This window comes from Nannospalax galili, unplaced genomic scaffold, assembly GCF_000622305.1.
Source record: "Nannospalax galili isolate Female #2095 unplaced genomic scaffold, S.galili_v1.0 scaffold307, whole genome shotgun sequence".
Classification (NCBI taxonomy): Eukaryota; Metazoa; Chordata; class Mammalia; order Rodentia; family Spalacidae; genus Nannospalax; species Nannospalax galili.
In genome coordinates this window covers 582,256-605,769 of record NW_008359625.1, presented here as the reverse complement: position 1 = coordinate 605,769, position 23,514 = coordinate 582,256, and the positions used below count along the sequence as shown (strand labels likewise).

The 23,514-nt window shown below is 49.2% G+C and overlaps 3 protein-coding genes across 5 annotated transcripts in view; 2 read left to right on the top strand and 1 right to left on the bottom strand.

The window, feature by feature from the left end:
* Nucleotides 1–10,859, top strand: part of Wdr91 (WD repeat domain 91) — a 31,110-nt gene extending 20,251 nt beyond the window's left edge. For both annotated transcript variants that reach the window (XM_008823458.2, XM_008823457.3), the window contains exons 10-15: nucleotides 556–650; nucleotides 805–973; nucleotides 5,129–5,237; nucleotides 5,918–6,030; nucleotides 7,523–7,720; nucleotides 10,312–10,859. In XM_008823458.2, the coding sequence (XP_008821680.1) occupies nucleotides 556–650; nucleotides 805–973; nucleotides 5,129–5,237; nucleotides 5,918–6,030; nucleotides 7,523–7,720; nucleotides 10,312–10,476 (849 nt within the window). In that variant the 3' untranslated portion in view covers nucleotides 10,477–10,859. The remainder of the gene's footprint in view (nucleotides 1–555; nucleotides 651–804; nucleotides 974–5,128; nucleotides 5,238–5,917; nucleotides 6,031–7,522; nucleotides 7,721–10,311) is intronic.
* Nucleotides 10,860–14,205: 3,346 nt separating this feature from the next.
* Nucleotides 14,206–19,438, top strand: Cyren (cell cycle regulator of NHEJ). The gene is made up of 4 exons (XM_008823456.3): nucleotides 14,206–14,505; nucleotides 15,406–15,657; nucleotides 16,749–16,824; nucleotides 17,953–19,438. Exons 2-4 carry the CDS (start codon nucleotides 15,515–15,517, stop codon nucleotides 18,220–18,222), a joined length of 489 nt encoding a protein of 162 aa, XP_008821678.1. The 5' UTR covers nucleotides 14,206–14,505; nucleotides 15,406–15,514; the 3' UTR covers nucleotides 18,223–19,438.
* Tmem140 (transmembrane protein 140) overlaps nucleotides 18,879–23,514 on the bottom strand; it is an 18,414-nt gene continuing 13,778 nt past the window's right edge. For both annotated transcript variants that reach the window (XM_029558853.1, XM_008823454.3), the window contains one exon: nucleotides 18,879–20,375. In XM_029558853.1, the coding sequence (XP_029414713.1) occupies nucleotides 19,794–20,351 (558 nt within the window). In that variant the 5' untranslated portion in view covers nucleotides 20,352–20,375 and the 3' untranslated portion in view covers nucleotides 18,879–19,793. The remainder of the gene's footprint in view (nucleotides 20,376–23,514) is intronic.

Sequence of the window (23,514 nt, the reverse complement as noted above, 5' to 3'; positions counted from 1 at the left end):
TTTCCTGGTCTTTTTGAGACAGGGTCTCCCTGTAGCCCCAGCTGTCCTGGAACTCACTATGTAGACCAGGCTGGCCTTGAACTCACAGAGATCCACCTGCCTCTGCCTCCCAAGTGCTGGGATTAAAGGCGTGCACCACCATGCCCAGCTAGCATTCTTTTACAACTCAAGAGAGTACCTACTCTGAATCCATGTTGATCTGTCTTGAGGGTGATTCTCACCCCCTGCCCTTGCCCTCACCCCAGTGACCTAATCATCTACTCTGCCCTACCACTTAAATGTCCTGCCATCTCTTCATATTGGAATGCCAGGGCCCAAGCCTTTCCACTCAAACCATGTCAGACCATAGCAGATACTTGTGGTCTTGATTCTGTTTAAGGTTGGCTTTGATGTCTTCGTGGCACTTTTAAGTGAGGTCCATTCCCTGGATAAGTGGGTACAGGGCTCTCCTGTGCAGCCTGCCCAGCCACACACCACACAGGAGTGGGCCAGGCCTCTCTGCAGGGATCCTCACCTGCTGCTGCACTGTCCTCATCCTCCTGCTTCTCCTTCCAGCTCCTGCTGGGCAGTGGTGTGGGGACAGTACGTCTTTATGACACAGAAGCCAAGAAGAACCTCTGTGAAATCAACATCAACGACGATATGCCCAGGTGAGCTGCAGCCTCCTCAGACATGGTCAAGGCCACAGGCTGCTACAGATGCTTTGTGGGCCCCATCTCCTGGAGTGGGGTGCAGCCTCAGAGATGAGGCACACCCTCCCTCTGTGGACTGCTATCATCTGACTCCAACCCGTGTGTGTTGCAGAATCCTGTCTCTTGCGTGCAGCCCCAATGGGGCCTCTTTCGTCTGTTCGGCTGCAGCTCCGAGCCTCACCTCACAGGCGGACTCCTCAGCCCCAGATATTGGCAGCAAAGGCATGAACCAGGTTCCGGGCAAGCTGCTGTTGTGGGACACCAAAACCATGAAGCAGCAGGTACAGGACCTGCCTGCGGGTCACCCTGGGACTGGGTATGCGGCTTAGAGGGCACACTGTGTATGCGGCACACTGCCCAGCTCCCACACTCCCTATTTTTGATGAGTCTTTTCTTCCTTTGTTATGTTGATCTGAGAATTGGAGTGTGAGAACATTTCTCACAGTGTTGAAAAGTAGCATGCCCCAGGTGGGCAGATTGAGAGCAACAGAATTGTGGGACAGATGCAGAGGCCACCCAGAACCTGCCAAAGGGCCATGTGTCTTACGTTTTAGAAGAGGACCTCAGTCTCCCTCCAAAGCACTAATTTTGGGCTGTGTGAGAATTATGGCAGCAGCCAGCAGGATTAAGGATCAGGGTGACAGCTGGTCACAAAGCCCATGGCTAGCTCCTGAGCACCTGGCCCATCCTCTTGGAGCCAAGAGCCTGCTCCCTCCAGAATAATAGTGCTTGTAGTAGTCCCCATTGCCCTGGAGCGAGAAATGACGTGAAACTCACCTGCTTAGAAGGCAGGAGTGCAGCCTGACAGTGCTTTAATCCCAGCACTGAGGAGGCAGAAGGTGGATCTCAGAGACTGAGGCCAGCTGGGGCTACAGAGAGACCTTGTCTCTAAAAACACAAACAAACACAAAACCAAAAAAAAACAAAAACAAAAAAAGGATAGCAGTGCTTATTAAAGCAACTGGTTTCAGTGCTCAAAAGTGGCATGTTCTTTACTGTGCTACCCACCCTGTTTCCTGGTGTTCCTAGCACTCGGCAGGGGGTCTCTGCCTAAGAGGGACCCAGTTCCAGATGTGCAGTTTATACCTCTTCCTGCAGAAATAGCATGTGTGCCTGTTGGGTCATCTCATGGACCTCTCAAGTCTTGTCTGGGCCACACCTGAATTCTTACCTCCACTCTACCACATCTTCAGTCTCTTCCTAACTTTCCCCACTCGGCAAATCTGTCCCACTTAGATACTGGGTGTCTTCCTGAACCCTCTCCCCTCTGCCCATGTAGTCGGTGCCACCTCCAAAGTGTGCTTCCTGGCTGACCATCTCCCTGCATCTCCAGGGAAGCCGCCCAGATCCATCTGCAGGACTGCTTGGTGGGACAGCAGCAAGGCCCTCTGGTGGCCCCGCTACCTGTCCTCCCTGCCAGTTTAATTCTGCCTGTTCATCATTGGCACTCTGCTGTCCTCCTTTTAGCAGGAGTTGTAACCTTATGTTTACTCATGGCTTTCAATTTTTAAAATTAAATATTGAACTTTTACAGAAGAATATTGAAATCATAGCTGAGTAGAAAAGCAGCAAGAAGAGCACCTCATGTCACCAGTGCTGCTTTCAGATTCTAAACTCACTCTGTGTGTCTGTGTCTGTGTCTGTGTCTGTGTCTGTGTGTGTTTTTGTGTGTCTATGTGTGTAGGCCCACATGCCATAGCATACATGTGGAGGTCAGAGGACAACTTGAAGAAGTCGGTTCTCTCCTTCCCCCATGTGGATCCTGGGGATTGAACACAGGCTGTCAGGCTTGGCAGCAAGCACCTTTACCTGCTGAGCCAGCTCACTGGCCCCACCAGAGCTTCTTGTGCCTTGGTGCCCTTTCCCTGACTCTGCGACCATTCCCTCTTCACAGAGAACCTGTCTTGAATTTTGGTTTGTTATTGCCTTACAGTTCAGAAAGTGCTTTGCATATCAGTAGATATCTGCACGGCCTTGCGTGTTTTCTAAATTATACGTATGTGGATTTGAAGTATGTATATTTTTCTGGAGTGTTGTATTCTAGTTGGAAACTGGTCTCTCTCCTAACTCTCTTGTACCGTCTTCTCTTCTTGGCTGTGCTGAAATGGTCTCTTATGGTGAACTAGCCTTCCCTTGTCAGCTGTGGCTGATTTTAAGATCTTCTCTGGGCATCTGATGTGGTGGTGCAGGCCTATACACCTAGCACTGAGGAAAGGGGGCAGAAGGACCTGGAGTTCAAGGGTAGCCTCTGATACATGAAATCCTGCTTCAAAAATAATTGAAATGAAATTTCCAGCCTCGACAAGTAAATAGAATAAAACAAAATAAAATTCCAGTTCTGGATTTGTGGGTTTCTGAATCAGAGGATTTGTGTCTTTGCTTAATCATGGAAAGTTCTTAGTCGTTTTTTTCCCAGTGTTGACAGTCCTCTGGGTCTCTCTTGTCTTCTGGAATGCCAGTTAGATCACTTCAGAACTTACCTCCTTTTTGTTTCAGTTTTCTGTCTTCATTATCATGATTCCCACAGCTTTATCAGATGTAGCTGATCTTCTGTTTAACCCGTGAGGACGTCATCTCAGTTACCATGTTTCTCCTTTTCAGAAGTGCAGTGTCATTCTTTTTTTTTATTATTTTAATTTTTATTTTGTGTCTATGAGTGTACTGCCCGCATGTATGTAAGTGTACTTGTGTCGTGCAATGCCTGTGCAAGTCAGAAGAGGATGCTGGATTCCCCTGGGACTGGAGTTACAGATGATTGGTTGTTAGCCACCATGTGGATGCTGGGAATCAAACCCAGGTCCTCTGCAAGAGCAGCCAGTGCTCTTAACCACTGAGCCATCTCTGCAGCCCTGCAGCGTCATTCTTACAACCTACCTTTGTCGTACTTACAGTTCCTATTTTTACCCATACTTTCAGACATTTTGCTAAGCATACTGAACGCATTCAGATGTTCTAGAAATTCCATTTTGTTTCTGCCATCTTTGGGATCTGTTCTGCTGGATACTCACTCCTTTTACCTTATCCTCCCATATCCTGTGAATTTCAGCTGTGGTTCTGGGCCCCTTGTCCTAGTGGATTCTTTGAGGCTTGTAGGGAAGTCATTTCTTTGGAAAAGTTTTGCATTCAGTTTTGCTGGGTACCTGAGGGCTTCACCAACCACTGACAACTGAAATAGCTTCTCAGACTACATAAGGACTTGGAATTTACGTTATAAACACACATCAGTTTACAGTTATAATTGGCAGAGAGGGAACTTTTCTTGTTACCACTTTCTGTGAAGTTGTAGTTTATTCCTGTGCTGAGGTATACTTCTTTGGAGTCTCAGTGGTCTGTGAGAATTTCTCAACACTGGACTTGGTAGGCTCTTCATTCACTTTGGGCCTCAGGCTTGTGCGTGTTCTCTGCCTATCAGAGTGAGAACTCGGTTCACCAGTCCATGGGGGTCTTGCTTTCCCCTCACTTTCTGGCCTAGTGGACTCTTGTTTTAGCTCAGCACTGTGCATGTTTGTGTAAATAACATTATGTAGCAGTCTGCTTTGTGAGTTTAGTCTCAGGAGGGTTCCATACTGTTTGAAATGGTTTCTTCATTATCAAATGACTCAGTAGACTGTAAGTTCTGTGAGGTGGTTCTGTTAACTCCTGTATTTCCAAGTGGTTTTGTGGAGAGATGTCTGGCAGGATGGGAAGGGGCTAGATGGACATCTTTGGGGGTTGTGGTGGTTTGAATGAAAATGTACCCCCTAGGCTCCAAGTATTTGGACAGGGTTTTGTCCCCAGTTGGTGGCGCGGTTTTGGGAGGTCGTAGAAGGTGTGGCTATCCTGGAGGAAGCACATCAGTGGGGGTGGGCTTAGAGAGTTCTTAAGCCTTGCTGGATCTCCAGTCGCTCTCTTGCTTCCTGTGCCTGCTTGAAGATGTAGAACTTAGCTTCTGCTCCTCTTCCAGCCACCTCTGCTGCCATGCCTCCCTGCTGTGATGGACTGTAATTCCCCTGGAACCGTAAGCTCAAATAAACTCAGTGTCACAGCAACAGAAAAGTGACTAATACAGGGATTGTGCATGGTCAGTCCTCCATCACACAGAGCTGGCTGTGGTGAAGGGCAGTCGATGACATGTTAGTTCCTGCTGACAATGTGAATTTTCAGTAAGACTCAGCTTGGAGCAGCTGAATAAAGTATGGGTTCTGAGGTCTGGATTACTCGTAACTGAGCCGGCATGGATTATTGCCTCAGTATGGAAACCAGAGTGTCTATAGGCACAACAACCTTGTTATCAAAAGAACACAGCCAATCACTGTACTGTGACAAATGCTAAGATCCATTTTTCCAATATCAGGTCATAGCAGGGGATCCAGTGGGGCGTCTGTGCCTGCACCTGAGCCTGCACCTGCGCCTGAGTCGGACTAGTCTGCTAAAGCTGCCTTCGCTTGCTTTTACAGCTCCAGTTCTCCCTGGACCCTGAGCCCATTGCCATCAACTGTACGGCCTTCAATCACAATGGGAACCTGCTGGTCACGGGGGCAGCTGATGGTGTCATCCGACTGTTTGGTATGCAAGTAATGCTATGGCAGTCCTGGTCCTCTCCTTAAGTGGCCCATCTGAGCCAAGGCTGTTGCAAAAGCCTGTTTCCAAATGCACGTTCTAGAGCATGACTTTGATCAGGGTTTTCAAAACACCCATATAGTCAACTTGCACATGCTCAGTATTGGTACACATGGGAGGGGTGGAGCACAATAGTTCCTTGGCCTTCAGCTGATTGATCTGAGCCCTGGTCACCTGTGTGTGATGCAGGAAGTCACACGAGAGTGGTGCCATCTGTCCTATTCACTTGCTGCCTGTGGCTTGTCTTCTGTCCCCACGGAGGTCCAGGGTCTGAGATGGGATGAGGCCACTGTATATAATGGATCCCCAGGGTGTGGGGGGTGGGGGCAGTTATGGAAGCTTGGTAGGAAGTAGTCCTGTGTTCTAGACTGACAGGACTTCCAGATGAGCTCCACCCCCCCACCCCCACCCCGGGGAGTTCCAAGCCTCACTTTTGACCCAGTAAAGAAGTTGCTTCTGTAGCTCAGAGGCTGGTGGCCTTGGCAGGGTCAGCACTTTCGGGCCCAGGAGGACCTTGGCCTCTAGAACCTCTGCCACCAAGTGTCGGGAGCATAAGACCGGGCGTCTGGTGTGTGCCAAGGCTTTCCCAGATGTGTCCCAGGCTAAGTAGCATCTTGGTCCCTCAGACATGCAGCAGCATGAGTGTGCCATGAGCTGGAGGGCGCACTGCGGGGAGGTCTACTCCGTGGAGTTCAGCTGTGACGAGAATGCCGTGTACAGCATCGGCGAGGACGGCAAGGTAGGTGCCAGCAGCATTGTTGGTGGCTGGGCCGCGAGCTCTCCAACCATGGACCTCGTCCTGCCATTTTTATCTTCTGTAAAAGAGGGTTACATAGGGATCTTGTAGCATTTTTGTGGGATTCAAAGGAGTGCAGTGGACTGGAAGGGAGTACCATGTGCTCCTGATTGTAGCAAAACTGGCCCATCCCGCCATACATGGATCCACATTTGGGGCAAGATATCGTTTGGTGAGCGCAGTCATGGGTGGTTGTGACCAGCCATGAATGCATGGGATAGCTGAGGGTCTGGAGTCAGCATCCCAGGGGGAAGCAGGTCTGAGCAGAAACCAAAGAAGTAAAAAGGAAACTCCCTTCTCCAAGAAAGTATAAGGAAACGCCCCTTCTGGGTTTCCTCTGAGGAAGGGTTAGAAAATGGGAGTGATTATAGCCTTGAAAGGAAGTTGCGGGAGGCAGAGGTGGAAGACCTAGCTGTCACATATACTGTCCTGAACCCTTGGGATCTTATACCATTTATGTTCTCCCAATGAAAACAGTAACCATAAAATCAGCTGATCATTTGTTTGTTTAGTTATGAGACCAAGTCTTATTCTGTAGCCCAGGCTAACCTGGAACTTACATTGTAGCCCAGGCTGGCCTCAAACTTAAGGCAGTCCTGCCTTAGCCTTGTAAGTACTGGGATTGCAGATGTGAACCACCACCCCTAACTGTATTTATTTGTTTATATATGTATGTATTTACCTGCTTATTTATTTATTTATTTATTTATTATTTATTTATTTATTTATTTATTTAATTCATCTTGAGACTGTGTCTTAGTGTATTGTCCAGGCTGGCTTCAACTTCCTGGGCTCAGAGATGCTCCTGCCTCAGTCTCCCATGCAGAGGGTGACAGATGTGTGCCACTGTTTCAGTTCTTCCTTTGAAAAGTCTGTGAAAGGATTTCAGATTAAGAGCTTGACATCCTGCTATGTGGGTGGGACTTCCCAGGGAAGCCAAGTAGCCTGCCTGTGGTATAGACTGTTAATTATACACATCATAACAAACGAAGCCAGCTTTGAGAATGTACCACTCAGTAAGTGATTCATTATACTGCTGAGAAACTGAAAATGGATTTGAAATCTGTCCATCTTCCCTCAGTGAGTACTTTGTTCAAAGTCATAAATATGTAGTTGGGCTCTAATTCTGATAATACCAGTAATAACAATAATGATGTTGATAATGGTGACTTGAAACCCTCCCCTTGCCTGAGAGACCAGGAGGCTGTGCAAAACCGTGCAAAGTTTTCTTCTCCTGGGCTCAGGCCAGAGGGAAAGAGAAGGGTTGGACTTTCTACTGGCTATTTTCTAGAAGCTGTGGAACTGTGGTGTGGAGGCAGTTGCCCCTGCCAGCCTCTGCTCTGGGTGGGCCCTGCCGCTGACTCCTAGGCCCGGGCAGTGACCTGCTGTAGGGTGTCTGCTGAGGGAACATCCTGGTTGTGCCTTGTATTTGCAGTTCATCCAGTGGAACATCCACAAAAGCGGCCTCAAGGTGTCTGAGTACGGCCTCCCCTCTGATGCCACAGGCCCCTTTGTCCTGTCCGGCTACAGCGGCTACAAGCAGGTTCAAGTCCCTAGGGGCCGGCTCTTCGCTTTTGACTCAGAGGGCAATTACATGCTCACATGCTCTGCCACTGGAGGTGTCATCTACAAGGTAACTGGGTGGTGGAATTTTGGAGGGTAGGGGGCTCCTCCCTGCAGGCTAGCTGTGGCTGAGTTGAGCTGAGCTGAATGTGGCCCTGTGTCCTGCTCTCTGCATAGCTGTGGAGAAAGAAGCCCATGGCAGGGCAGACCAGCACCTGGAGCCTACTGGCCTCAGGCTGATGGGGTTGGTTCTCAGCTCAGCTCTGGGAGGGAAGGGAAGATGGGGCAGAATGCAACACGTATCCATCCCATCTTCCTTCTGCTTGTCTATTCGCTGTTCTTGACAGGATCCTGTGCTTTTCTTGTTTCTGTTCCACTGGAATGGTGCCCATTAGAGAGGACATTAGGGAGCAGGGCGAAGGGTTGGAGAGTTTGAAGGTCAGGGGGAATGTGCCTCACAGACCTGAATGAGGTGATTTGCTTCTGTCACTCTGATCTGGAGTAAGTTATTTCATAGGCAGTCCATGGGTTAAGTCACTATTATCCATGTGTGAGACAGATTTGAGGGTATCCTTTGTCAAACTTAGGATGCAAGTTGTCTACCTAGTTTTTTTCTTAAATGTATTTTTACTTATGTGTATGTCTGTGTATGTATATGCACATGTGTGGTGGTACCCAGAAGAGGGCATTGGATCCCCTGGAGTTTACAGGTGGTTGTGAGCGGCCCAACGTGGGTACTGGGAGCTGAACTCTGGTCCTCTGCAAGAGCAGTGACTGCTCTTAATAACTGAGCCATCTCTCTAGTCTTGTTTTTGTTTTAAAATTTTTATTATGTTTATATGTGTGTCTATGTTTATGTTTAGGTGGGTGCTTGCCGTAGTGCATATGTGAGGTCAGAGGACAACCTGTGGGAGTCATTTCTCTCCCTCTATCATAGGAGTCCCAAGTGTCAAACTCAGGTCATCAGGCTTGGCAGTATGTCTTTCCCACTGAGCCATCTCGTTGGCTTGTCCACATTGTTTTTGTTCTTCAGAGTATATATGTGGATTTGGTATAGTTTATGAAATTTTAAGCACCACCTTTTATCATCCAGTGGATGAGTGATGAGGATTTGAGTGTAGCCTAAGCTCACATGGCTGCGGCTCTAATGCTTAGTGTTCATTTGTAGTACTTGCCTGCTGCTGATGGTGTTTGTCTGTGAGACTAAGGAGTCCAACAAGGTGAAATTGTCTCAATGTCTCTCATTGCCACTGCCTATCAGTCAGTCAACAGTACGGGGGTTTTGTACAGCAGTTGTATGTCAGGCCTGGCACTCAGCACTGTGGAGAGCACCAGAGAGATAGATGTGCTCTTCTGGGGCTCATACACAAGTTATGAGACACAGCACTGAGTGGGCCGTAGATGGTGAGGCCTTGACAGTTCCCAGAGAGGGAGCTGGGGGGACTGAGTTCTCAGGAAGACCCAAAGGGAAGCTGCAGTCCATAGATTGGAAAGAGGAGGAGTTGGAGATAGGGAAGAAGACAGGTCTTGGGCCTGGGAATCGGCAGAGGTCAGCGAGGAACTCTGCATGTGGGACTCTTGAGTGTGTTCCGAGCTGGGAACAGAGGAGGTTTCAAATTGCCGGATGCATGCACAGTGAAACTGGGGTTTGCCATCAGTGGGGCTTCTCTTTGTGCAGAGGGCGTTATTGTGCTGTTTCCTGGCCTCTCTTCAAGTTAGCTGCGTAATTTCTCCTAACTCTGGGTCTCTGTGGAGACACTGTATAAGGCTCTCAGTTCACAAGCCTTATTTTCTCCGTCAAGCTTTGTTTCAGTTGCGTTTCAGGTGGACTGTACTTTGCTTTTCACAGGGAGGAATGCTTGTCTATGCTCTATTTTAAATTGTATGGCCTTTCCCCTGATCAGTTTATGTGATTTGCAGCCAGACTCCCCCTGTAATCAGGTGATGATGGGTTGAAAGACTTTATGTAATTTTTAAAATGTCAAGAGTGGGTCCACCTACTTAGGGAATCTGACCATGAGATTCCATTTTTATCATCTGTAAAAAGTGATAGATGGTGATTTTTTATGGTGATTTCTGCATGAAGACTGAACCCTTTCTGCCTCGTGCTCACAGATGTCACCTGGAGTGTTGCTGGCTTGTCAGGCTTCTTCTTCCCAGTGCCTGGCAGCACCTGGTCCTTCACATGTGCATGATTGCTGGAAGAAGGGGGCTTAGGGGCAGCTTCAGTCATGTACTAATCAAGGCCTTCCTGTGCCAGGTCCCATTTGGTGTGCGGCAGGCTGGTCAACTATAGGAGAGCTAAGGCCCTGCGTTCACATCCCCATGGTGGAATGTGTACCTTAAACAAACAAGCAGGTACACAGTCTAGGCTAAGCCAGTGACAGGTGATGCTGTGGGGGAAGAGGCAGGTAGGTGCACCCATGCCAGTCAAGGCAGCAGAGGAAGTACCATCTTTTGAGGAGCTTCTCAAGGGCTTGATTTCCAATAAGGTGAACTGAATGCAGTCAGGAAAGTGCAGACATTCAATAGTCTTTCTAGAAAGGTGGGAGTATGGGCCTGGCTACATCCTCAGGTTGGTTTGGGCCCCAAAAGTAGATGAAGTGGGTGTTTGTAAGTGCTGTCTGCTAACAGTGCCTCTTTACTCCTGTTATCCTACAGCTGGGCAGGGATGAGAAAGTTCTAGAGAACTGCTTGAGCCTGGGTGGCCACCGGGCCCCTGTGGTCACTGTGGACTGGAGCACTGCCATGGACTGTGGAACATGTCTTACCGCCTCCATGGATGGCAAGATCAAGCTGACTACCCTCCTGGCCCATAAGCTCTGAAGTCTGTGCCTCAGGTGACACCATGGAAGCAGTATTGTCCCGGGGTGGAGGAGAGACAACAGCAGAACAGCACAGTACCTCGAGCACCCACTGCCAGGGTTGATGGATCATCAGGCAACAACTGTTGAGGGGCCTTAGCCCCATCCTCCGGCAGCAACGGAGTGGGAGCCTGTGGAGCAGCCGGCGTGTGCTTCCTAGAGACTGAGAGTATGGCTGGGGCAGAGCATGCTCTCCACAGGATGGAAGCTCAGGAAGGAGATGGGGGTGGGGGCTGCGCTGGCCCAAGTACTGACAGTATTTTATACATAATGGCTTATTTTAATTTTTAAAGAAGCAAAAGAGAGAGAGAGAGAGAATGGTCTTGCAGTCACCTGGTGTCTTTTTCTTGGATGTGTGAGTCACTGTCCTGTGAGTGCCATGGACTCCCTGCCTTGGTTCCTGCACCTCAGCTCCGACTCCTGTCAGCAGCCAGGGGCAGAACCTCATCAGATCCCTGTGGCTTTGTCAGAGTTGGGGTGTGGGCTGCAGCACCCTCTTCTGGGTTTAAGTCAAAGTCAGAGTGCCTTCCAGGCGACCTAAGAGCCGGTGACTTTGATTATAGAAGCTTCTCCAGACAACAGCAGAACTTGGGCCCTCAGCCTCTGGCTGTCCCTCTGCATCAGGCGTGTCTGGTCCTGGCACTTCTCATATGGTGGCTCCCTTATTTAACTTCAAGTGTGAAGTCTCAGAGGTTGAACAGTACCAGCTGCCTGTGTTATCTGCCTGGCTGAGCTGAGGCTGGACCAGCTGTTTCTGCACCCCTGCACAGCCTGCTCTCTGTTCACTGGTTGAGGGTACCTTGAAGAGGCAGCTTCTCCCACAGTGGGGGAGGCAACCTTCCTATCATTCCCGCATCCCACAGCTGAGGCCAGGCTCACGTAGGAGCCACTATAGGGGCAGTGAGCCTGGGTCTGGGCCTCCCACACTTGGCAGGAATGACCTTGTCACCTACCTAGGGAAAGCCACTTCCATGAACAGTTACTGCTTGGAATAGTCATTTGAGAAGTCCTTTGGGCTCCAAACTAGTTGGGCATGGGTCTGATGTGGGGTAACTCCCAGTTGTCCACATTGGGAAAAGCAGGAAGATATTGAGGCCTGGGCTTCCTTCTGTTAGGGCTGGGGGGAAGGCAGGAGACACATATCTATGTGGGCCAATTATGAAGAAACATTAGAGTTGTAAATAATGACTTATTATTTATTATTCTTATAGGGGGAGCATACATGCCCTGGTGCACGTGTAGAGGTCAGAGGGCAACTTGGAGTTGGTTCTCACCTACCTTTTATGTGGGTTCTAGGGATCCAGCTCAGGTCATCAGGCTTTCATGGCAAGCACCTTTAACCGACAGGCCATCTTTACCTATTTTTACCATTTCCACACTGAGCTGGAGAGGTCAGTTCTCTACCTGCCGTTTCCCACTCTGTGGCATGGAAACAGCCTTGTCTTTCTCAGATGCTGTTAGACACAAAATGCTCCTGAGGTTCCTTTGAATTGAGAGCTCATTGTTTACCTTTCCCTATTATCTCAGATTTTCTGTCTTCTGACCCATTCTCTTCTCAGTGCAGTCCCCACAGCTTGCCTTAGTAGCTTTTAAAAAACTTATTATTTTTATTTTATGTGTATGAGTGTATTGCCTGCATGTATGTGAGTGTACCTGTGTCGTGCAGTGCTGCAGAGGTCAGAGGAAGGCGTCGGATTCCCCTGGAACTGGAGTTAAGGACAGTTCATAGCTGCCACATGGGTGCTGGGAATCGAACCCGGGTCCTCTGCAAGAGCAGTCAGTGCTCTTAACCACTGAGCCATCTCTCCAGCCCCTTACCTTAGTAGCTTTAAGGATCACAGAGACACAGGAACACTACAGAACCTGGTGTTCCTCCCTGTCCCATCCCTCTAGGAAGAGTATTCATCTTCAAACATGTTGAAGCTTCCGTCCTTCAAAGTACCTGCTTGGAATCCACCTGAGAATCTTAGCAAGGCTCTCTCCTTCACTGTCTTGGGTGAGGGTGTCATGGAAGACGAACGTCAAGGCAGGCCAAGCCTTAGGTCCCAAGCCTGTGCCCCTTGGAGTTGAGCTTCTGGCTTGTGCTGAAAACCCGGCAGGTGCAACTTCCCATTTCCCTTCTCAAGACCTTTCTGTGCTCAGCCCCAAATCTAGTACCCGTGTGTGGCATTCAGATGCCCAGGAGTTCACATGGGGTCTGGAATTACAGTATAAATACATTGAGGACTGACTAAATGAAGCTGACTGACATTTCTTATAATAACTACATATACTTTATCTGTCAGTTTACAAATAATGAAATGAGTGCATACCTTTAATACCAGCACTCAGGAGGCAGAGGCAGTGGATGTCTCTGAGATGAAGGCCAGTCTTGTCTCCATAGTGAGTTCCAGGTTAGCTGGTGCTACAGGGAGACCTGTCTCAAAAAACTAATAATAATAATAATAATAATAATAATAATAATAAATAATAATAATGGTCGGGGCTGGAGAGATGGCTCAGCAGTTAAGAGGACTTGCTCTTGCAGAGGACCCAGGTTCAATTCCCAGCACCCACATGACAGCTAACAACCCTCCATAACTCTAGTTCCAGGGCCTCTGATGCCCTCTTCTGGCTTCCATGGACATGGCATGCATGTGGCTCAGCCGTTAAGAGCACTGACTGCTCTTGCAGAGGACCTGGTGGCTATGAACCGTCCTTAACTCCAGTTCCAGGGGAATCTGAAGCCCTCTTCTGACGTCCGTGCACATGGGTGCACTCACATACATGCGGGCAATACACTCATAAATAGCCAGGAGTGGTGGTACACGCCTTTAATCCCAGCATCCGGGAGGCAGAGGCAGGCGGATCTCTGTGAGTTCAAGCCAGCCTAATCTACATAGTTCCAGGACAGCTGGGGCTACAGGGAGACCGTGTCTCAAAAAGACCAAAAATAAAGATAAATAAAAATAAAATATTTTTTTTTAAAAAAAGATTGAGGATTAGCAGTTAAGAAGAGCCAGGAAAGGGCTGTGGAGAAACTGGTACCACAGGAGAAGCTGAATGCCCTGTTCCAGCAAGGAGATTCCAAACTTCGTGTGCCCCTGGGACCCATAGTAACTGTTGCATGATAACAGATGTGCTGTAAACCGCATTTCAGTGACTCTTGATTTCTCGTTTTGGGGAGAGTATCAGATCCTGTCATCCCTTTGCCTCAGAATGCCTGGCAGAGTGTCCCCCGTGACTGCTTGCACTGAGGTTTTCATTGGGTCTGCCAGCTGCTGAATGCTTTCCTGATCTCCTGGCTGCACTAAAGCCATGCGTGTGAGTTTAAGTGATGCCAACACTAGCTAGCTGAAAGCCAGCAGGACACCTGAGCAGGTAGGTGGCGGGAACTTGGGCGGTCTACCTGAAAATGTTAGTGAAGTGGCAGGAGCCTCCTCCTGAGATGTGTTGAGCGTGGCTTCTGTGGGGATCCCCCTGGAGGACTGTCAAAAACACCCCCTCAGCCCCTCTTCCTTAACCAGGGCTTGACTATCAACACTCACTTCCTAAAAGACCACCACCGCTTACTCCATGGCAGCCCGCAAAATCCCTGGCGCCCGGTCGTGTCACGTGGCCTACAGGGGGCGTCCCGGGCCCCGCGAGTCTTCCCGAAGCCCTAACCCGAGCGCGCAGGGCGGGGCCTGGAGGGAGGGGCCGGAAGCGGCGGGCTGTGCAACCCCGTGGCGGGACTGGCTGCAGCTTGCGCCACCTGCACCGGGGTTCCCACGCTCCTCCGGAAGGCTGTCTAGCCGCGCGCGCCACGGCTGATCGGTGGGTCCAGTCCCTGGGCGCTGGCGCGTGCGCACTCTGGAGGTCGGAAGGAGCTGCGCGTTGGGTCCCGGCCTGCGTATCCAGGCTAGCCCGTGCCTTCTCGGTGGACTAAGTGAGCAGCGGATTATGAACGAGGATTGCCGGAGCATCTCGCTCCCGCCTGGCTTCCGTTCCACCCAGAGGCCGGCGGCTTTTGGTGAGATTTTCCAGGGTTCCAATGGCCCGACTCTCTAGAGCACTGAGCTCCGGAAACGGTGCTGGAGGGTGCTGCTGCCTGTTAGCCCGGCGGGCAGGCCTCAAGGCTTGCAGTCTGCTGCACCTGGCTGTTGTCTCAGATGGTTGATTTCCAACTTTTGCGACTTCGTCCAAGTTAACTACGTTTCAGTTCCTCGTCTGTAAAATGGACGTCATGTTAAGATTGTCAGGCCCAATAGATTCTGGATCCATAGAGATGCCGCAGCCATTCACTAGATAGTATTCCTGTTATCTACATCCCGAGTAACCCAGAAACGAAGGTACATTGCTAGAGCTCTGTCCTGTTGACAGCATAGGTTAGGATGACGCCCTCCTAGTTTTTTAAAGCTGTAACCAGCCATTCTGGATGGATAAGCCAAAATTAAGTCGCGCGCGTGTGCGTGTGTGTGTGTGTGTGTGTGGGGTGGCGGCATTGGCTAATGGCGTCTGTGAATCAGTTAGCCTTAAGGGTTCTAGTAACCAAGTCACTTTAGAAGAGGTGAGAAATCTGTTAGAAATGACAGATCATTGACGAGGGTTTAGGGGTCCTGAGGAGAGGAGGGGACATCAGAAGGCTCCTCCTTCCTTTCTTCTGGAGGTACTGGCTGGTTACATTAGTGACCACAAGGTGGCAGTTCTGGTTTGAATTGGCCACCTGTATGGGAGCAGTGGGCAGTCACAGGGTCTTGTCTTCTGGCCCCTGTCTGCTACAACTCCTCCAACTTGATATACTACAGATGGTCCCATGAGCCTTCTGGGCTCTACCCACCTCTGTGTCACGTCTGACTAGTAATGGTAGCTGGTGACTAGAAGGGTTTTGTTCTGGCTTATTTGAATCAACTGACTTGGTTCTTTCTTACAGGTGTTAAAGATTGGCTCCCAATGGGGACAAATAACCTGGTGTACTGAGAGTGGAATCTGGGGTCCTGTGTCAGAAGCCTCTCCTCACCCCTCTGTGGGAAACTGTAGCAATGGAAACCTTAAAATCCGAGACGATGAAGAAGAGGGTCCTTCCCTCATGGATGACAACCCCTGTGGATGAGAGGGAGGTGGTGCCAGTGAAAATACGCAAGAGGAGGAGAATGGTGGCTGTGCCTATGGGGGCTGCAACAAGGTGGGACAAGCTGTGGTCAGGGCACTGGGGAAGATCAGAAGGGGAGGAGGGGCTTCTCAGCAGCTTGCCTGGGGTTTCAGAGTGGGCAGGGAAGTGAGGTAGGCTGCATCCCTACAACAGTGTCTTGAGGTCTCAGGTGTCCCTCACAGATTGCACCCACCTGTGTCTGTGCTGGTACAGTCCCGCCATCTAGTGTTGGCACAGACAGTGGATTCTGCACACAAACCATGTCTTCAGGAGCCAGTTGTTTGACATGCTAGTCTCTTCATTTGTGACAAAAATTATAAGAAGGCAGGATCAGGGGCTGGAGAGATGGCTCAGGGATTAAGAGCACTGGCTGCTCTTGCAGAAGACCTGAGTTCGAATCCCAGCACCCACATGGTGGCTAACAACCACCTGTAACTCCAGTTCCAAGGGATCCAATGCCCTCTTCTGTCCTCGGAGGGAGCTGTATGAAGTGCATTTACATATATGCAGGCTTAACACACACATAAAGTTTTTTTAAAAGGCAAGATCAGTGGACTTGAATCCTAGTCTCCTGAATGGTGCCTGCTTTCCCTATGGATAGAGCTTTGTGGACGGACAGCAAGAAATCAGTAGCTGTGGGCATGGGTTAGGTGAACATTGGTGATTGGGGTGGTAGGGTCTTAGGTTGTCAGTACCAAGCTGGAGGGACCAGCCCTGCTGTTCTCTTAGATGGGACACTGCACCCTCAGTGCTCTTCTCTCTGACTCTTCTTTAGCCGGCTGCTGCCTTTGTAGATGTTATAGTGTTTGTTCTCAGTATATTCTCATATTCAGATACATTTCAGCCCTGGCTTAATGGCCTGTATCTGCATGTGTCTGCTGTGTGTTTCAAGGGGTGACTCTCAGAAACCAGCCATACCCACTTCCCAGTTCCCTGTGAGGGAGTTCTTAGTTTACCGAGGGTGGGAAGCCCTGTACCCTGTCACTGGGCTATAAGGCTGAGGAAGTTCCTCAGTTCAGAGGAGTAGTAGCTCTTGCCCCAGATGGGGGATGCCCCTTGTTCTCCTATCCTTCCTCCTTGTGAGACCCTCAGTCCTCAGCTGTGGCTTTGTGTCTTTGTTTCAGAGCCCCCTCCACGAAGACCGTGTACTGCATGAATGAAGCTGAAATGGTGGATGTGGCTCTAGGGATCCTGATTGAGGTAGTGTCAGCCCTGTGTCTTCTGACTCCTGTGACTGGAGGTTATTCGTGGGCAGAAACTAGCATAAGTCCTTGTTCATGGTCACAGTAGTAGCTTTAGACTGTCTTAGGATCCCACATGTACCCCTGCCCCTTGCCCACTCCTTAGCCATGTTCTCCTCAGCCCCTTCCTGTGTGTGGTATTGTGTGGGGGTACGCACCATGCAGAGAGCCTTAGGGCTAACTCCCTTGTGTGAGGGAGAGCAGGGCCATCTGTGGGTAACTCTATTGGCATGTGTGTGGAGGGAACATGAAGTGTTTACTTAGAAAAGGATACCAGTGGGGTGAGAGGACTTAACCAGTCCTTCTCTCCTTAGCAGAGTGCTGTGGAAGTTCCTGACTTCCTGAGGTATTAATGGCACCACCACAGAGTGCTGCTTTTCCAGGCGCTCTAAGCCAGTATGTCATCTCATCAGTGTTCACAGTAATCCAGTGCTGTAGTAATTTAAAATATTGCTAGCCCTGAGAAATTGACTCCAGGATTTTGCCCAAGTTCTGTAGCCAGTTAGTGCTGGAGCTAGTTAGGCCATAGCAGGTTTTGTAATCTGGGTTACTTGGACTCTCTTGCTTTGCCTTTCCAGCCATGTTTTTCAGTTGGCTTTTTAAAAAATTATTTTTATTTCATGTGTATGCATATATTGCCTGCATGTAGGTAAGTGCACCTGTGTCATGCAGTGCCTGCAGAGGACAGAAAAGGCTGTCGGATCCCCTGGAACTGGAGCTTCGGACAGTTGTTAGCTGCCATGTGGGTGCTGGGATTCGAACCCAGATCTTCTATAAAAACAGCCAGCGTTCTTAACCACTGAGCCATCTCTCCAGCCCTCAGCTGGCTTCTTTTTGTTTCTTTCCACTTAGCTGTTCCTCATGTCCTGGCCTGCATCTCTCCCTAGTTGGTCCTGAGCCTGAGGTGTGGGGAGCAGTGGGGTGAAGAGAGGGCAGGCACCATGAGGTGGGAGCAGTGCCTGGCCTGGTCACGTGCTGTGCTGGCTTTGCACTGACTCTGGGTATGTCCATGTCACTGACAGACAAGTTAGTACATCTGGGAAAAAAAGCTGCTTGTGTTGAGCCTGTTATTTCTTCTGCCCTGCAGAGCCGCAAACAGGAAAAGCTGTGGGAACAGCCCTTTCTGGCGGATGCTGATAAGCTGCAGCTCTCCCCCTCCAGCTCAGAGTCCCCACACACCAATTCCCCTAGGAGCGGCAGTGAGGAAGAAGACAGCAGGGAAAACTCGCCTGTTCTAGGCCTCAGCCCTTCCCAGGGGCCAGGAACTTCCAAGTCGACCTGTAGCCCGAGCCCCGAGGAAGACAAGGACGAGGAGGAAGATGTGTTAAAATATGTCAGGGAGATATTTTTCAGCTAAAGTATGAACTGTTCTCTGGACTTTCTGCTGAGAGCAGTGGGGTCTGCTGCGCTGTCCCTACTTCTCCCCGGGGAAAATGAGGCTAAACTTCCAACTTTGAGCCTCCCTGGGGCCAGATAGATTGTCTTAAGTCAGAAGCCCCAGGAGGTTTTCAACCTTGGGGCCTACTCTGTTAGAGGGTAGAAACCTTGCAGAATGTAGAACCCCATCCCATGAGAGTCCAACCCTGTACTGGCTCAGAGGGCCTGGAAGCACAGTCCTGTGTTTTATTCAGGTTCCAGGTTCCAGTGAAAATGAGTTCATGGGCTCAGCTTGTTGGAAGCCAAAACAAAATGACTGCTACTACTGGCATTTCCATGGCTTAGGCAGCCAGATCACCCTAAGGAGGAAGCCTGTGACCGTCTCCATTATGACATAGCCCAACAGTGGATTCCCACCCTTCCAGGCCCTGAATGTCAGCAGCTGGCCACAGATCCCTACCAGCCTAGGAGCAGGAGACTCTCCCCTGCAGACTGGTGAGCCACATGTGCCTTCTCCCCGACCTGTCCCTTTCTTCTACCTGGGGCCTCTGCCTTGGTCCCTGGACAGCTGTGAAGGGAGAATGGGACAGGAGTCCATGGGAGATGCTAAGACAAAAGATCATGCCAGAACCTGTGTTTTTTTTTTTTTTAATTTAGTGTGGCTTTAGACAAGCACAGAATGAGGAAATTGTTGCTGTATAGGATTTCTAATACACAGGCACTGAAAAGTACATAAAAATGCCCCAATGCTAAGTGCTTCTGTCTTCTGTCCTTTCCAGTTCTGGGTGAAGTGAGGGGATGCATCTGTGTGTGTGTGTGTGTGTGTGTGTGTGTGTGTGTATGTATGAGACTTGAGTCCCATTTACGTCCTTTAAGGCCTTGGCACATCTTGCGTCTGCATTCCTGGGTCATGAGAACAATGATTTGGCAGCTGACTGCTACTCTGTCTGGTTCAGGGCCCTTTTCTTCGAAGCTAGCAAGGCTTCTCTTTATGCCCTGTGTTTCTTTGCTGAATCCCTCAGAGGTGGTTCCTTGGCTTTTGGGATGGAATTGCAATGTGGGTCTCATCACAGTGGAGGGAGACGCTTGCTTCCCAGGGCTTGAGGTTCAAGTGCTCTCTTAGAACAGTCTGATTTGTTACCATAAGCCTTCATGGGGCTCCAGTTTGGCACTTTGGCAAATCAGTTTGGAAATCTGGCCCCTGACAAAAATCCTTAACTCCCACCCTCCTGAGGCTATGGTGAGAATTGCCCAGATAGATTAATTAAAGTAGGAATTCCCCTGAGAATGAGCTGAGTGGTTTTAGAGTCCTTGGAAGTCCTAAAGGACGGATCCTACACTAAAGGCACAGGTACCCTTAACCACCCATGCTGACTCAGTCTCCAGGACACCACAGCCCTTCTGCTCAGAGGGTGGTTCCATCTGTCAGAGCTCAGAGATAAGCATTAGGTATGAAACAAGATGGAGAAGACCCACCAGGGGCCACAGGTTCTCTGGCACCTTCTCTGAGAATAGCTGAACCCTTGTAATCCCATGAACCTTTAGATGGGACTAGCAGCTCTCCAGCTTGCTCACGTCCTTCTTGTCCCTTGGAGGGAACATAACTGTGGACATGAGCAAGAGGATAAGCAATGCCTGGGCCAAGCACAGAGCTAGAAAGCCAGGCCCCAGGAAGGACAGCCTGACCCACTTCCACACATAGGAGAGGAAAAGGCCCAGGCCGCTGGACAGCAGAACAGAGGATGCCACCAGGAAGCCCACTGCTAGCTGCCACTCTCCTTCATCACCCTTGCACTGGGCGAGCAGTAGAGGCAGGGGGACAAAGAGTGTAAGGACCAAGGCCCCATACACACCAAATCTGGCCAGGGCTAGGCCAACCCGAGGCACCCCTAAGGCTTCTAGCTCAGGGAAGTGGTAACATTGTAGGGAGCCAGTGTCCTCCTCCCACAGACAGAAGTTGTAGAAGCCAATTCTCAGGTTGGGCAGGTCAGTGAGGTTGCCAGCCTTCCAGAGGAGCGCGTAGAACATCAGGAAGAGGACCACGGCTACGAGGACCATGATGCCCACGAAGGGCAGGTAGTTGCTCCTCCATGGCCTGGTGATGGCCATCTCGTCTGCCCTTTGCAGGGGTACCTGGGAAAAATCACCCAACAACCAATGAGTCTCCAGCCCTTTTCTCACAGATCCTCCCGTATCTTTAGTAGCCTGATCTTCTACTCATGAGCCCTCACTTGGGCCCCTGGTTTGAGGTCAGGCAGGTCTGGAGGCCTGAAGTGTCCTGAGTGTGAAGGACAAGCCTCACTGTTAGTGGGGGCTACAGCTGGGTGTAGGTGTTGCAGCAGGACAGGGCCTCAGTCCTCCCCATGCTGTTACCTACGCAGGACCTGAAAACTACACAGCTAGGCCACAGATCAGTCAGATCAACGTCTGTGTTCGGGGTGTGCACTGGCCTGACAGCCAAGCTCTGAAGCTCATTTGAACGTGTGTCTGAGTGAAGGAGCACTGCAGCCTGCTCTGTGACATAAGGCGCCTGCCCTGCTCTGGGAACATCTTAGTTGGGGAAGACAAGATCTCACTTGGGATGAAATCACACCATCACACTCAGTGCTTTCAAAACATCTGATTTTTTTTTCTTTCTCATAATAACATCAACCTACTAATTCTAGGAAATTTGGGAAATAATTTTTAATTATTTAAAACTATTTTAAATAGTTTTTTAAAGAAAAAACCCCTTTATCCTACCATATAAGTAAAAAATTTGTTAATATTCCACAAATATTTCCCCTTATGTGAGTTTTTAAAAATATTTTGTTCTTTTTATTTTATGTATGAGTGTATTGCCTGCCCGCATGTATATATGTATGTACACCCATGTTGTGCAATGTCTGGAGGTCAGAAGAGGGCATCGAATTCCCCTGGAACTGGAATTATGGATGATTGTTACCCACCGTGTGGGTGCTGGGAATCGAAACTGCTCTGCAAGAGTAGCCAGTGCTCTTAACTGCTGAGCCATCTCTCCGGCTTCCTTGTGTGTCCCATAATAGTGCATGTCACAGCAGCTCATTACAAGCTATTATCTGACAAGGCTTTTCTACTTTTATTTTTTTTTTAACTATTTTGTGATAGTGATGATCCTTGTATAACTCTGTTTGAAATCTGATTTTCTTCAGGTTAGACATCCAAAAGTGTGGCTGTTGGGACAGTGATAGACATATCTTAGTGATCTTACTACATAGTGCCAGACTGACCTACAGAAAACTTAGTAATGCAGTCCCTTTAGGTGTATGCAAAAGCACCTAGTCTATTACACTTTCACTGCTTAAAGGAACCTTTTCAATAATCTTTCACTTGGAAGCAATTTTTCAAATCATCTCTAAAATACTGTACACACTGTGCCTTTATGTACATTTCCCACTAAGGGATAAAGTGACCATTTATGCCAGGGACAACTAGGAACCCGCATAAGACACCGGCTCTAAGGCCCAGATCCCAAGTCCTGTGAGCCTGAGCCAGGAGTTCCATGTGGTGGCCCTGCAGAACAGCTCAGAGACACTATGGATCAGCTTCTCGGGAGATTTCCCTGAACAGCCCTCCCTCCCCTAGCTCACTGGAAGCTCTGTCTGATTCTGTGCACCGACTACATTTATTTTGTAAGACTAGGAAGGGATCAAAAGAGAAAGAATCTCCGCAAGCCTGAGAGAGAATGGGAGAGTGGGAGAGGAGGGGAGGGGAGAAGAGGGGAGGGGAGGACTGTAAGGGAGGGGAGGAGCCAGAACAGAGACTCTGTCCCGACCCGTAGGACAGTTAACGTGGGTTTTTGGAGGGAGGAGAGGGGACGGAAAGGGACAAGAGATGCGAAGAATGGAGACAAGACAGGCTTTCTGATCAAGTCTCATTTATTGATGGAGAAGGAACAGTTTTTATAGAGAGGGAAAGGGGAAAGTTGGAAGGGATAAATCTATTGAGGCAGAGCAATTCTATTAACAGAGCAATTATCATAATTACACCACACCAATTGATCACAGAGTAAATTCCATAGTAACACCACAATTCTATATAGCAAGTTATAAATCAATTAAGAGGTTACACTTGTATGATTACAGAGTAACACCAAAGTTTCTTAGCAATTACAAATGAGGGAGTCTCTCAGGCGTTAAGTGCCCAGGTTAGAACAACATGTTTGTGAGAGGCTTTTAAGTATAGTCATCTGGTTAATCTCAAACCAGGCCAGCCTTGATGTCTGAAAAACAGCTTTGCCAGGAATCAGGTCTTGCTATTTCCTGGGGTAGGGGCCTACGGCTCCCGACAAGACTCAGGGACCATCTCTAAAGTGTTGGCTGCTGATCTCCTCTGACACTTTCATCCAAGGCTCGGGAGACCAGGAGCTAAAGATGCCTTGTTTAAATGTGCTGGAGATGCGAAGCAATGATACTTGCTACAGAAGGATTTATGAGGACTGTAAAGGTAGCTTTAGTCCATATGCCATTGTGTTGGTAAGATGAAAAAATTTACCCCATCTAGCCATGGTATAGAAAAATCTGAACATACTTTTAAAGGTTTTATACATTTAACAAATTTTTGTAAAGCCTATCTCTGTGTTTTTAGAGGGTTTAGGAATTTCAGGATGCAGGACCCCTATTTATACAGCCGTGCTGTAGGAAATAAGGCCTGGCCTGCACTATCCAGGGAAGCCTAGGATGGGAGCTGGGTGCTGTCCTGAAATGCATTCCCTTTTTCTCGTTTGAGTCTTGTGCATTTATGTTAAAAATTTATTATTATCGAGGCCTCTCTCCTACCTGCAGGCCCCTCTCTGTGGTAAATCCATTGCGCCTTCCACACCTTGACTCTCCCACCCTCATTCACCCTCCCATCTCCCCCTCAGGTCTCTCCTAATTTGGGTCCTGTCCCATTCCTTGTCTTCGGCCCCCAGACACCTGGGGAACCAATACTGCTTCCTGATCCTTTTCATCCAGACCAAAATAGTGCCTTCTCTGGGCCCCAGGAGCACTGCTTCTGGGCCTGGCCCTGCCCTCACCTCCCTCTGCTTCCCTGGGCCTATAACCACCCTCCAACCTCTTTCTGAGATAAAAGAAATTCACATGTCAAAATCATAACATGAAAAATCAAAATAACATATCCCCACCAAATACCAATAGTCCTCTAGAGGAGTACAGTGAGATCCTCCTAGAGATAATGCAGGACATGGAACTCAAAAGAACAATTATAAACATGATAAAAGAATTCAGTGAATTTAAAGAACACACACAAAAAA

Excerpts from the sequence above, each read along its gene's own strand:
- Cyren (XM_008823456.3), top strand. The coding sequence starts at position 15,515 with ATGGAAACCTTAAAATCCGAGACGATGAAGAAGAGGGTCCTTCCCTCA. Across the intron at positions 15,658-16,748 it reads CCTATGGGGGCTGCAACAAG|AGCCCCCTCCACGAAGACCG; the intron begins GTGGGACAAGCT and ends TCTTTGTTTCAG. Across the intron at positions 16,825-17,952 it reads CTCTAGGGATCCTGATTGAG|AGCCGCAAACAGGAAAAGCT; the intron begins GTAGTGTCAGCC and ends TCTGCCCTGCAG.